At 45.2% G+C, this 14,325-nt stretch overlaps 1 protein-coding gene across 6 annotated transcripts in view; it reads left to right on the plus strand.

Annotated features, from left to right (window-relative positions):
- Nucleotides 1-14,325, plus strand: part of EXOC6B (exocyst complex component 6B) — a 306,436-nt gene that overhangs the window by 178,234 nt on the left and 113,877 nt on the right. For all 6 annotated transcript variants that reach the window (XM_037388258.1, XM_037388288.1, XM_037388268.1 and 3 more), the window contains exons 9-15: nt 6,622-6,705; nt 6,868-6,914; nt 8,093-8,213; nt 10,708-10,779; nt 11,228-11,325; nt 12,246-12,351; nt 13,540-13,649. In XM_037388258.1, coding sequence (XP_037244155.1) covers nt 6,622-6,705; nt 6,868-6,914; nt 8,093-8,213; nt 10,708-10,779; nt 11,228-11,325; nt 12,246-12,351; nt 13,540-13,649 — 638 coding nt within the window. The remainder of the gene's footprint in view (nt 1-6,621; nt 6,706-6,867; nt 6,915-8,092; nt 8,214-10,707; nt 10,780-11,227; nt 11,326-12,245; nt 12,352-13,539; nt 13,650-14,325) is intronic.

Raw genomic sequence — 14,325 nt, forward strand, 5'->3', positions numbered from 1 at the left:
TCCAAGGATGGAGACTGTAAAACACCTTTGGGGAACTCTTTCTGCTGTCTGACTGTTCTTGTTGTGAAAAAGTTTTTCATTACAACCAGTCAAAATGTCTCTGTTTCATTTGCACCCATCACCTCTCCTCCTGCCATGCACCACTGCGAAGATGGCCTGACTCCATCTTCACAGTGACCTCGTGGTAGGTATTAGGGTTAGATCCCCAGATGTTTTTGGCTGCTTTTTGCTGCAAGGATGCCCTGCTGATTCACCTTTAAGCTTGCTGTCTACCAAAACGTACAAGTCTTTATCCACAGAGGTGCTCCCAAAGCAGTGGTCCTCAGACTGTGTTGTTGCAGGGGGTTCAGGGGTTCTTCCTTTTCACATATGATATATGGCATTTGTCCTTACTGAATTTCATCATGTTCATGTTGGCCTGTTCCTTCAGCCTGCCAAGACCCCTCTGGATTGTGGCCCTACCTTTGAGTGTATTGACTTTTCCCTAATTTGGGGGCATCTGCAAAGTGGATGATATTTTTGCAAATGCAAAGTCCATTGCCTCCTCCAGGTCTTTGATGAAGACATTAAGCGAGGCAGGTCCCTGCTGTCATTCTCTCCTTGTTGTGGGCCTCCATGTGGAGCATGACCTGTTAACCCACAGCCCTCTGAATCCAGAGGTATGGATGTGTACTGACCAGGTACCCATCGAGCTCATCAATCATACACTTAGGTACAATGTTTTGGATTTTAGGAGCTCCTCAGTGAATTCTCCCTTGTGAAGAAGGAGCCTGAGGGCAGGCTTTCATAGATAGGTGAATACTGATCTGCTTCTCGGGAAACAGTTGTGCAAGTCATTGAGACGGGCTGTATAGGAGCGGAGCTGTGCTTTGGTGAGATGCTGTGTAAATCTCTCCTAAAGTTGGGAGAATTCCCAAAACATGTGCCTGAGAATTTTTGCAGACCAAAATCAAAGGAGGATGAAGGGCCAGAGATAAATTTAAAAGAAGCCTAGGTCATGCAGTAGCTAGTGCTAATACATTAATAAATCCAGATGGGTGGTGGGTTTAAGATTCCTGCTCACAAGAAAGTCAGCTGAATTCATCACTCTTTGCTTAAACTAGAGCTGCAGTGATGCAAATGGCATGGTCTGTGGATCAGGTGCTACCAGATCTCCAGTGGATTTTAAACTAGGCTGTTACAAGTAAATTGGGGCTATTTCTGTTGGTTCTGCATACATGATTAACTGGTATCCACATATATACACTAAGCTAAGTGCAATTTGGTTTTATCAAAGGAGGAATCTGGTCAGCATATATTATTGTAGCACATCACCTTACTTACTGTCACTGCAATGATATTTTCATGCCAGAACTTAGAAGATCCACTCATTTTTAGGGAATGAACTAACGATGTTGCAAGTACGAGGTGTTTGAGATGGCTCAGCCAGTAATAACCCCAGGGGAGCGAGGGGTTATTGATGGCATGTGTTACCCAGTTGTATGCAGCTAGTAAATTATCGTTACATGAAGTACACAGGGTGCATTTCTGCTTCCAGCTAAGCAGAAATTTAGTAATCCAAACATTGTCATCTATGTGTTCTGAATCCAAGAAGTCCCATCTTACTGGGCATTTTAACTATTTGCTGAGGACAACAGCAGAATACAACTTCCAGCACATTTTCCCCTGTGTAATTCACAGCACAATTTGCTTTCAGCTGTCTGCTGCTCCTGAATTATGAAACTACTTTGGGTTTTTTCAGCTGTTGTTTTTGCATTCTTGTGATTATATTCTGTTTTCCCTTATGTGGTGTTCATCTACGATCTTAATTATCTGCCTGTCATTGCCAACTCTGTGAACACTGAAGCTAATTTGAGAAGGAAGGTTCTGCCCGGTAATTTTAAAAATATGAGGCATTATTGAGGGTTTTTCCTGGACCAGTGATTACAAGAAATGTGTAGTTTGGAAGCGTAGCTTTTGATTCTTCCTGCTCACTTAAAGAGACTGAGAGCTGGGTGAAACCTCTTCTCATTAAGACAGAATAGATGAATAGGAGAGGGACCCACTTCTCCTCTCCCCACCAAGAGTATGTGATTTCCCTGAGTGAGGGGTTGAGCTCACAAGAAACCCAGGGGGAGCAAGGATGCTGATGCTGTAACAACATGTGTTAGCAGTGTCTTGCTTCTGCAGAAGGTCGATGGTGGATCTGGATCCCACGAGAGGCAGGGCTGGGAGCTGTGCCATCCATAGTCTTTCCCAAGTGGTGTTTGTTCTCAGACCTGCCATGTGCTGCTTGAGATCAACGTGCACCTCGAGGGTTTTGTTGAAAAACATTGCAGGTGCAACGTGTATTTACAGAATAAAATAGCTGCTTTTAGGAGGAAGGAAAAGAAAGAAAAAAGTTGGGCTGTTTCCCACCAAGGGGACATGGAGAGTGGGATTAGGGCACATGCACATACAGCTCTGCTCTGAGCTTACGTTCTGACTTGCAGCTGAGCTCCAGTCTAGTATTTTTGTTGAAGTTTGGTGAAGGTGTTGTTCAGCTTGGGTGCCATCCTGTGCTGAACCACTCCGGATATTCTGGAACAGATCTTTTATTCAGCAGATTGCCTGCCTAAGCAGATGTGGGCATACCTGCCTGCACCTCTGTTGGCTGCTACGAGAGGCTGAGCCTGAACAACCCAAGTTGGCTTAGTGATGCTCTCAAAAATCACTTCTCACAATACCTTGTGTACAGCATTTACGTCCCAGAATACTGTGTTTGTAAACTGTAGGTAAAGAGGTGATTGGTTAAATGTGAAAAACCACCAGGCATGGGGCTGTGAGAGGAGAATGGGATCGAAGTATAAATACTGTGTGGTGTTTCAGGTGAAGAGTCTTAACACGGGGTCTCGTGGTGTATTCTGGCTAATTTTTTGGTGTGGTTTATTTCTGTTTGTTTGCCTTTTGCTCTTTTTTTTTTTTTTTTTTTTTTTTACACTCAGGGGAGAACAATATTAAGAAATAAAGAGGAGTAGTATTATTTGAAGACCTGATAGGTGTAATAGTCTTAAATAGGGAAAATGTGGGAAGCTGGGTGGTCTAAGCTAAAACTGCCAAAAAAACCCCCGCTGAAAGTGGGGTGACTTCCCAGTTTTGGAAGAGTGTAATATGTGAGCAGTGAAAAGATCTGGGGGGATGATGGAGGAATGTGCTTGAGGGAAAAGGATGAAGTTGTATGTGAGAAAAACGTGGATAGTGTGCAGGGAGATTGTTTGGATAGGAGTTTTTTGTTGGAGTGCCCTCTCATGAGAGAGTCCCCAATTCTTGGGGCACTCAAAAAAGGCTCAAGAAAGAAAATACAGGGAACAGTGCATTGGGAGGGAGATGGTTTTGGTCACGTCGGCAGGTCTGTAGGCTGTGAGCTTTAGGGAAACTGTTAAGATGTGAATGTGGTCTACTTTTTTTGGGAATGGTTTCAAAGGTTTTTGCTGTTCCTTCTCTTCTGCTACAGTTAAAGCTGTTTGTTGGGTGGGAACGAGGAGGACTGGCATCCAAAGCCTTGAGCACCCTGTGAGGCTGAAGGGGCTTCCCTCCAAGGCTGAGGGGCAGGTTTATTGTGACTCCTTGTGCAGTGTCTCCAGCCCAGCTCAGATTACTCTTGCTACTTGTGTTTGTGGAAAACATAGTTTTTCCTCTGGAAGCGCAATCCAAAATAGTTTAATTTTCAGAAAATATTATGAAGTTGGTCCAGGTGCTTCATCTTCCTCAAAGCCATCAGTAAAATAAGGATAGAAACCTGGTGTGGGGTTTATTCCCAGTGCTGAAGGAGCTGAATGATGGGGTCGGGGGTTTCGGTTCTTTGCCATGGAGACACATGCCCTCTGCCCTGTCCCCTGGGACCTGGTGGCACCTGTTTCTCGCAGCACCTGGTGACCTTCACCATCCCATGTGTGCTCCTGAGCAGCTGGTGGGAAAGTGGACACATCAAATGAAGAAGCTTTTTAATGAGGTGAACAGCTACGGGATAGGGTCTGTGGTGTGGCAGGGCAATGGGAGGACGGGCAGAGCTGTGCTGGGAGCAGAGCCGCATTGGGGGATGGCTTCTTGGTCTGTCTGTCTTGAAGAAATGCATGGTGAGGGTGGGGTGATCAGGGAGGATCTCTTCTTGGAGCTCAGTTGGAGGGATAAGAGAAAGTGTTTTCAGCTGAACTGAATTGCTTTGGCATAGTCTGAGCAGAAATCTTCAAAATCTGATCTTAAAAGGGCTAATTGCTTTCACACCAGCCTCGCACTCCTGATGAGCTGCTTTCCAAGTTTCCAGTGAGCCTTCGAGGTCACCACAAAAATCTCACCTGTGTAGCTTGGGGAAGCGGCAGCTTATGCATGTTGAGTAATGGGGAATTGATGTCTTGCTGACTTCTATATGATGGTGCATAAGGCGAAACACAGTGGCTGGTGTGAGTGACTGCTGTGGTGGCTGCACTGAGGATTGTGGCTGAACCTTGGTGTGCTCTTGCCTTCGGTGATGCTATACATTAATTTATTAAAGAAATAGGGAAAGAACACCTTCAGTTTTGAATTTGCACCACAAACTCATTGGTAGCAGTGGGCTGTGCTAGGTTAGTGAGTAGCTTCACTCAAAGATCTCAGTGATGCTACCAGAGATGAGTTGCTCTCATGGTCAAGATGGAAATGGTCAGGGGGTTTTGTGCCACTTGTGTAGGTTTTGAGAGATGGAGCATGACAGGATTTAATAAATACTTTAAATCCAGTCCCATCAGTGGTGGGGTGGGAGTGGGACAGCCCTTCTGTCTTGGTTCTCCTGTGGCGCTGCCAATACTGAGAGGAGGTGGGTAACACCAGCATCCTGGGAAGCACTGGCTCTCAGGCCCAGGAGAGGAGCTCAAAGGGAGGTCAGAGCTCCCTGCTTGTAGGTAATAATCCCACCCTGCTCTGGGTCTAACCTGTAGATACTGGTTTCTGGCTCATGACACTTATCTTTCAAGGGGGAAACAGCTTTTGAGAGCATTAAGAAGAAATATGGCATGGAATTGCTGGTTCCCAGGTAGTTTCTGTTTCTAAAAAGCTTTCTTAAAATGTCAGATTACTTGTAGGTCCAAGCTGATGCTTAACTTGATTGCAGGACAAAGGCTCAGATTTATACCTGACCCAAGTTTGCTCCTTGCCAGGCTGTTGGCACCACTGATGGTTGGATGGATGTGGCCACCATGTGCACCCTTGATATTCGGCTAGGGTAAAAAGTATAATTCAGAGAAAGAATTGATGGTATAAATCTGCATAGTCTTTGCAGTGCATGTGCATGGTGGCAAGAAGGTTTTTTTGGATGAAATTTAGAATTTGGGAAGGGCAGTGCTAGGTGGGAGAGCTGCTGGGCACATCAGCAAGGCTGAATTTTTCCTTAAGCCTTGAGCTCCAGCTTGTAGGAGACAAGGAGCAAGTCAGGCTATAGCTCCTCAAGGAGTTATTGCAGACATTTCATAAGACCCCTTTAGCTGAGGGCATCCTAAGGCAGCCTGGTTGTATAATGCCGTAGTAACTGGATAATCGTTAAATTCACGTCAGGTTTTTCTTTTAGTGAATTTATTTTTTGTAGTAGAGAAGATTGATGTCTGGTGCCTTGCTCAGGTGATATTTGTTGTTGTGTGTTGTTTGTTTTGTGAATTCCAAATGAGATTTTCTAAATTTTATTTATTTATTTATTTATTGGGGGGCTCGGAACAGTTCAAAGCAAGACCTTGTCCCTTCTCTGAAGTGTTTATAATCCAATTTCAGACATAAAACAGTGCGGGCGTGGAGGAGGGAGGAACAAGCAGGGATAAAACAGCAAGCTTTTACATAGCCTAGGGGACCAGGGCAGTAGGCGGACATCTGAATGCTTCAGCAGGTCGATGGCATTTGAGGATCCTCATGGGTTTGTTGTCTGGGTGGGGATGCTCAGATGTAGCCTGGCTTGGTAAAACAAGCCACCTACAGATGAAGCCCCCAAAAGAGCGGTTCAGGTCCCTGCCACAGTGCCTGGTGTGGGTGGCGATGCCTGGGTTTGGCTTTCAGGACTAACCAGCTCTCCTCTGGAGGCTCAGACCCCCAGTAAAGTTGGGAGAATGTGAGCCCAAAACTCTGTCTTGATCATTTTTCCCAGCTATAGAGACCGGTCCTATAAATTGCTATAACCCACACAAGCACTTTTTTCTGAAATTCCGTAACTTTTGTGGATTTGCATCACTCTTCACCCATGAATCAGTGAAAGAATTTCTGGCATTGTTTGTCCCCTCTTTCTTCTTGCTAACACTAGGTATCAGTTGTTTCACTGCCCCTATGGTTAAGTAAGTTGGATGTTTGTTTGTATCACGGTCCAGTAAGGAACTGGTTGCACACTTCTGTATGCCACATCTGCACAGCGAGACTGGAAAACGGGTACACAAGAGTTCATCAGATACTCTTATACCTGAACAGCTGGGGTTTTGACTTGGTGTTTTGAGTAAAACTCTTTTCTGACATTTGGATTTGCATTTTGCAGGAGAGCGTTGCATAGGTAATTCTGGAGGAATATGAGATCCGCATCTTAAATGCTCAGTATCGCAAGTTATCTGTTAATGCCAACCTTTATAATTACTTGAATTAATCTTCTCTGTATTCCAGGGTGCCCGAGAAACCTTTGAGAGTTACTATAGGAAGCAGAGAAGAAAACAAGCCAGATTGGTCCTGCAGCCTCCTTCAAACATGGTATGCGGGTCCCCTGCTTGCAGTGCCCACACTTGCTCTGCTGAAAAAAGGAGCGGAGGGTTCTTGCTGGGCGTGCAATTGCCGATGGGTTGTCTCTGATTTATTTCCAATTGCTCGTGGCCACCTTTGTTTTAATCTTTGCTCACTTTTTCTTTGTTGCAGCATGAAACTTTAGATGGCTATAGGAAGTATTTTAATCAAATTGTAGGGTAGGTATTCTTTTTATATACATCCTCACTAAATATGTGTGTGCTTTGTTGTTGAGGAGCTAAAAGAGGAGGAGGAAGGAATGTTGATCTTTTTGAGGGTCCTTTAAAGAGAGCTGAAACAGCAAGGGGGCTGGGGGGGAAAGGTGGTTTGGGCTTTTAAAGCATTTTAGAGTGTATTTTATAGCTCCCACGAACTTTGCTGTGTCACTAGTGGGTGCATGGAGGAACCTGCCAGCTCTTGTACCAGCAAGTGCGTTTCTGGGAGTTTGAGGGTAAATAATCTCTGTGGACTATGTGCATCTACTTGCCCCACTAATGAGATGAATAGGCCCTCTGCCTTAATTATTCTTTAATATTTGATAATTATTCTTTGATTATTTTCCTGGTAAAGGAGGTGATTTTCAAGCCTCTATTCCTATGAGCTTCTTATTGCACTCAGATTTGACAAGAGTCTTCCAAAACCACCCAAGCTCTAAGAGGAGACAACGTAAGACTGCCAATCTAGCAAAGATAGGGGATTATGTTGAAATTTCTACAGCTAACAATAATAATTTCAACACTTAATCACGACCAGTACAAATGCAACGTGCGCTGCTCACCTTCTCTGTGCTCCTGGGATGAATTTCCCTGTCAAAACACAGCTGAGATTTTGTGTGTTGCTGTTTAGAATGTCTGGTGCCATGCTTGCTCCCTGAAAAATACAGTTTCTTTTTGGCCAGCATGTTTGATAACTGGAGATTGGAGTGAACTGAGCGTGTGGTGTATCCGGGTGCGAGGCATTATTTTCCCTGCAGTTAACCAATTGTAAGGTGATTGCTGCTGGCTGGGGCAGAGTTCAGTCAGTGGTTCTTGTTGAAATAATGGGGTGGAGAACTTAAGACCGGGGAAATTCTGCCTTTGCGTATTACGCAGAGTGGCATTACTAGGAGCAACTGTGTTTTAGCTCACTTCTGTAATACAGTGAAACAGCATATAAAATACTGTGATGTTAAAAATAGGTGAATAAGGTGTTTGGCGTTGGCTATGTTTGATACAAATACTACTGCAAATCTGAGCTTGCTCTGGAGATTTGTGGATGTGCAGCTGCTGTGTGCCCCTCGCATGTGGTGTTTGCAGAGCTCTTGATGTCTCGAAACCTGTAACTTCTGATAACGGTGCCGTTTTTTCCTCTCCCTTAGGTTTTTTGTAGTTGAAGATCACATCTTGCATACAACGCAGGGCTTGGTAAATAGAGCCTATATTGATGAGCTGTGGGAGATGGCGTTATCAAAAACTATTGCAGCACTAAGAACACATTCAGTAAGTAAAAGCCCAGGGTTGCTCAGCTGTTGCTTGAGTATGACTTGACATGCTGGAAATACTGGCTTTTACAGTAGTATTCTTTGTTTTGCCTCTTTTCCAATGACCCTGTTTAAAGCAGTAGCATGAAGATACGCTGCTATTTCCCCAAAAGCTTTCTCCAGCCTTTTTTGCCTCTTGATGCACTGCATTTCCCTGTACCAAACTCTCAATATTTGGGGTGAATGGAAAGAAGACGACAGTGGTTTGGTAACGGGATAAAATACATCGCTGATCACTTTTGAAAAGCACCAGCAGAGGGAGTCAGTTTGTCCCAGAAAACTGGGCAAAAAGGCGTTTATTTGGTACACTGAAGTATGACCTTGTTTGATATTCCCTTAAAGTTCATGGCAGTGAATGAGTTGCTATCAAACTGCAGATCATTGGTGTGTAGAATGACACTGAATAGATTTCTTTTCTTATTTCATACTGAAAGAAGTTTGGAAAAATGGCTTATCGCTTCAGTATTTCTCTGCTTGAGCAAAAAAACCAAAGCAAATTGCAAAAAATGAGTTTTTCCCTGGTTTGGTATGATCTGGTATATAATGGTGTACTGGTTCAGCTGGGAGCACTGGAGTTTTCTGAAAACCCTGTTGGTTAATGGGATGAAAAAATTACATTTGTCCTTAAAAGGAAAAGCATTGATGTCTTTCCACAAGTGCGTTTTCAAACTGCTGGGCCATTTTCTCCAGGAAAAACCAAAAGTGTTAAATCACTGCTGCTCAGGGATGGCAGTTCCGTCTGAGAGCACAAGGATGCTGCAGGATCGTGTGCTGCGGGGCTGCATCTAACGTGGTGTAACGTGCATGTGGTGGCACCCAAGTGATAATGATGTCGTTGCTCTTTGCTGTGAAAACCCTAACATTTCTGCATGGAGACACAATACGCTGCTCACTGCGAACCATGCTGAGGTCTGCGTTTAGGTGCCCGTGACTTTAGCTTAGTGTGGTCACCCACGGGCGGTGTTGCTGGTGAGCTGTTTGGCTTTATCTGTGCAGGTGGGGATAATCCTGGTGATGGACCTGGAGCTAGGTGGGATGAGGGAGGGCAGAGGCTTCACGGGGTGCTCTGGCTCCGTCTGGCATGGCTGTTGTGTTGACTGGAAAGCTGCCTCCTTCCACTTAAGCTTCTGTGTTTTGAAAGGGGATAAACACAGCGATGTACACCCCACCAGGTTGTAAGCCTGTGTTCATTTTCTTTTTGAGTGGGGTTTTCTCTGAGGAAGCTGTGATGGTAAGCCAGGTACAAACACGATATTTTTCAATTTTACCAACTTTGTTGCCATGACAAATTGTTGTGATGCCAAACTTCATGCATGAAGTGGCTGCCAGGAGAAGCTTTTTTCAGTAATCATGAAAGTTGCATGATTTCTCAACGCTAGCGTTGTGGTCATTGCCGTTCCCTCTAAGCGCTGCTCAGCCTGCAGCTCCCGTGTAGACCAGCGCCCTCCATCCCGTATCGCCTCTGAGACTTGGTGGAGCATTCTCACGTTGGTGAGGCTGTTTCAGTTCTTCCCTTTCAGCCAAAGTTATCCCTGTGTTTTCTTCCTTGCTGCAGACAGGGACATCTTTTATCGCTTCTGATAGCTTTAGGGCATTATCTTTCTTTCTGACTTTCTTTTTTGGACAGTGAAATGGAAAATGTGTCTCTTCCAGTCTTTCGCATTGATTAATGGAGTCATTCCTCTTTGAGTTTCCAGAGAGCTTTAAATCTGTTTCTCTTTCCAGCTTATGATCACTGGTTCTATATTTGGTAAGACTTTGTCTGAAACTTTACATATTTTCAGCATAGGGAGGTTGTCTGCTGTGTCCAGAGAGCGCACGAAGCCTGTGGGTGACGTGGGGTGTCTCTGGAGGGACGATCAGTGCTGTCACTACGCTGAGTTGTGTCTTCAGGGTTTCGAGCAGTGTCCCAACCCGCAATAAATACTTGCATTGTAGCTCTGACCATTAATGTTGCTGAAATATAGGCATGCAGCATTTTTTTTTCTCAGCCTGAACCACTTAGCGATGCAGCCTTCATGCAGGGCTCGGGGATGCCTTGCTGCGATGCTTCATTACCATCAGACACAACACACTAAATATTAAATGAGAGGCGCTGCTGTCATCCTGGTATGACAGCGCGCTGATTTGCTTCATCTCCTCTCGCTTCCCCAGCAGCTCCTGGGTAATCTTAGAGACACTTCAGGTATATCTACAGCAACTGAAATCCTTATTCATCATGGAGAGCCTCAAGAGCAGTGTGTTACGAGGAGAGATACCCTTATCAGCATGCCTTCCTTTGCCCTGTGCAGCGTTAGGGCATGGGCTGTAGGATAAAAGCTGCTGATCATAAGACTGTACGGCGTGCCTGTGTATTTATTATCGCTCAAGTGATAATGCAGGAAGGCTGAGGGTAATATTTTTCACGTGTGCTGCAGTTAAAACCATGTTGTAATTTCTCCCCTTGTTTGCAGTCCTACTGCTCAGACCCGAGCCTGGTGTTAGACCTGAAGAACCTCATCGTCCTCTTTGCAGATACGCTCCAGGTACACGGGTGTTGATGACCGCTCTTTATCTTGCTCAATGGTTGTGTTGCTCACAGGTGGTGTCAGTCAGTGGGGTGAAATGGCTCATGTGGGCTTGCTGTAGTGACTCAGCTTCTTTTTTTGGCATTGTGGCGCATGAATTGGGCCCAGTGGACAGCCTGGTTCCCTCCGTGTGCGGTGTGGCTGGCCTGTGGGCAGCAACTGAACCTTGGCCACTTTGCCAAGCTTTTGTGCCCCTGCCTGCACCCAGCCCAGCTTTTAATACCCCTCGGTTCTCCACCTTGATAAATCACCACCTAAACCCCTCCACCAGCACCGTTCATTTCTGTGGTGGTGGTAGGGGAGAATTTGCCCACGTGCTCCCTATTACATTGAGAAAATAATCTTCAGCTGCCTGCTGGTGACTTTTTCTTACCTGAAGTTGCTCTCTTCCCCCACCTTGCTGCAGGGATACGGCTTCCCGGTAAACCAGCTCTTTGACATGCTGTTGGAGATCCAAGACCAGTATAGTGAAACCCTGCTGAAGAAATGGTCAGGAGTTTTCAGGTAAGAAGCTCTTAAGCAAACGTATGAGATGTACCCTGCGGAGTAGTTTTAGCCCATAAATAAAATGTTTTCAGATCAAAAGTTTAAATTTTGGGCAACAGTAAGCTTTTGGCCTTGGGCTCTCCTTGTACCCAGGGAGGGCCAATTTAAATACAGTTGTGAGGATTCTGTGTGTGGTGAGGTCTGTGCAATAAATTGGTGTAGACCAGATGTTTTATGTCCCAGAGGGATAAGGTTATGGTTTCATTATGAAGCTCACATTGACAGTCAATAGATGGAAGGACGCAAAAGTCTGGTGTGGCAGCAGCGTTACTGTGCCGTTGGTCCAGCACTGAGTCCTGGGTGTCTCGGGACATCCGTGGTGTGTCCCTGTGTCGCTGTGCTGCTGCTGTAGGCACATCCGTGAGCTGAGCAGTTGCCCACAGGTAGGGCATGGTGTATTATCCAGGATCCCATGCTGTGCTCTGGAGCCACCAGCTCATTCTGTGATGGTCCTCCCTGCACCTCCCAGGAGGACTGAGTTGTCTCTAAGCATGGGGCATTGGGAAGAGATGCTGGAGGATGGTCAATGCCCTGGTAGCTCAGCATCCATCTTCCTTGAGGTAGGCCCGACTGAAGCTCACCTGGGCTTTACTGGGGCTGCTGCTGAAGCTCAAGTCTGGATTAAAATCACCGTTAAGTTCTGGCTGTGGCTTTGTGCAGGCTGAAGGCAGGGAGCTGGGAGAGATCACTGAGTCCAGCTGCAGCAAAGATGATTTCAAAAGTCACAAACCTGGGGAGAAGTTTAGGCCCATGGCATCACATCATAGCCTGGCACTACTTCTTAAGAGCTTCCCGACCCAGCAGTGAATCTGCAAAGTTGTGGTTGATCTGTCATCACAGAACTAACTGTCTTACTAACTTTTCTTTTCTTTTCTTAGAAATATACTTGATTCGGATAACTACAGTCCCATCCCAGTGACAAATGAAGAAGTTTATAAGAAAATAGTTGGACAGTTCCCATTCCAAGATGCAGAACTCGAAAAGGTAATCCTGAAATGAGGAAAGTGGCACAGTGTGTCCACTGGTGCAGGAAAATTCCGCACCCTTGTTAGTGGCATTGAGAACTGCAAATGAGAGAGTAAAAAAAACCCCAAACCTAAACCCCCAGCCTAGATAAGCAACAAAACCACTCCCTCCCCTCCCCCTCCCCCCAAAAAAACCAGGGGAAAAGAATAAATATGCTTTCCGTGTGATGCATTTCTCCTGCTGTGGGTGAGGAAAGTGTGTATAGCAGTACCTCATCAATTTTGTTTTCAGATCACAGTGTACTATCGCAGCTGAACAGCGCTTGCAGTAGACAAGAGACTAGAAATCTCTGCTTCCATTGCTATTTTTTTCCCATTTTATGAAGCGTGTTATTGACCTTTATTTGTTTTAATCTCATATTTAAAAGAAAAAAGCCCAATGAGGTGGTGTATCTTGGCTTTTGTAAAAGTGTGTGCTTGCAAAACCTAAATGTAGCCAAATTTGACCTAGCCAGTGTCCCTTAAAAGCCTGCTTGGCCTTCTGCTCCACATCTGGCAGCCAGCGAGCTCCAAGCCTGGTGAACTTAATTAGAACTGGGAGGGTTTTTGATCCAAGTCAAGTGTTTAGATTTCAGAAAGCCTATGTCCTTCCCCCAAAACTGTATCATGGGGTCCAGCTTCTTACTATTACACTCTGTACCTCCCAGCCATGTGTGCGCTATGAGTAAAAGCTGGTTGGAAAAATTTGGTGTAGTACATCTGTTTCCTCTTGGCTTTTGGTGTTGTAAGCAAGTGTTCACCTTGGGCAGCAACTGTGGGAGGTGACCAAGCAAAACACCTTGTGCCTGGTGGAAGATAAAAGCCAGGGAGTTCTAAAACAGGATTTTTTCATATGAGTTAGTGAGTTAGGAGGGAGAATGAGGGTCCTGTTGTGCTGCCGACTCCCTCCGAGCTGCAAGTTTCCTTCCAGCCTGTTTCAGGCTCCAAATCCCTTATGCACCCATGTGCCATTTGTAAGTGATTATCTGGTCTTTCACTTGGCTGAAATGTTTATATAATATACAATAAATGCTAGCTTGTTGTTTCATTGCTGGACTTAGCTAAATACGAGAATTAATTTGACTGCATGGAACACGTTGCTGGAAAGCAGTCGTCACTCCTGTTGAATATCTGCTCTTTGACTTGAATTCTCTCCTGTATTTTACAGCAACCGTTTCCAAAGAAGTTCCCCTTTTCTGAGTTTGTGCCTAAAGTTTACAATCAGATTAAGGAATTCATCTACGCCTGTCTGAAGTTTTCAGAAGACCTTCATCTGAGGTAGGAGATGGCTGTGCTTAACGGTTGTAATATGGAGGTGTTGTCTGCACTGAAAGATCTCAACAGGTTTAAAATATGAGTTCTCTTCCTCAACCCTTCATGCTGCTCAACTGCTTGGAATATACCCTGTCCAGGCTGGAGATGGCTGGTGGTTACCTTGGAGCGGTAGCATCCTTCATGTTCAAAGGACTGGCCAAGTCTTCAAAAATAGCTGCATCACGCAGGGAAAGATAGCCCAGGACCACGCTAGCTGTATAAAAGGTGGTGAGGCTGTTTCCTCCAAGGTGTTTCTGAGTCACTTGTGCTAAACGATGAATGTGGTTGTCTTGAGAAAGATAGCAGTGTCCACTTGTCATTGGGTCAGTGCCTGATGTAACATCTGCAGCCTCTGCATGGCCTCCCCGGACTGTCCCTCAAGGAGCGTGTTGTCAGCAAAACTCCTGAGGTTTTGATTTACCCTGTGAGTTAATGAGTTTTGGCTGCTGGTTTAAGGTTTTTGTTTTTCTTCTTTCCCATGGGAGTTTATATACAAATAATCTGATTTGATTTTTTTTTCTTAAAGCCTCCAAAATACTCCACGTGTTTACCCTCCCTTCTCCATCCCAAGGTGCCTTGATACTGGTTTTGCCCCGTGCGTATGTATGTGAGATTGGAAAACAACTATATTCACCAGAAA

The sequence above is a fragment of the Falco rusticolus genome, chromosome 1 (genome assembly GCF_015220075.1).
Source record: "Falco rusticolus isolate bFalRus1 chromosome 1, bFalRus1.pri, whole genome shotgun sequence".
Taxonomy (NCBI): Eukaryota; Metazoa; Chordata; class Aves; order Falconiformes; family Falconidae; genus Falco; species Falco rusticolus.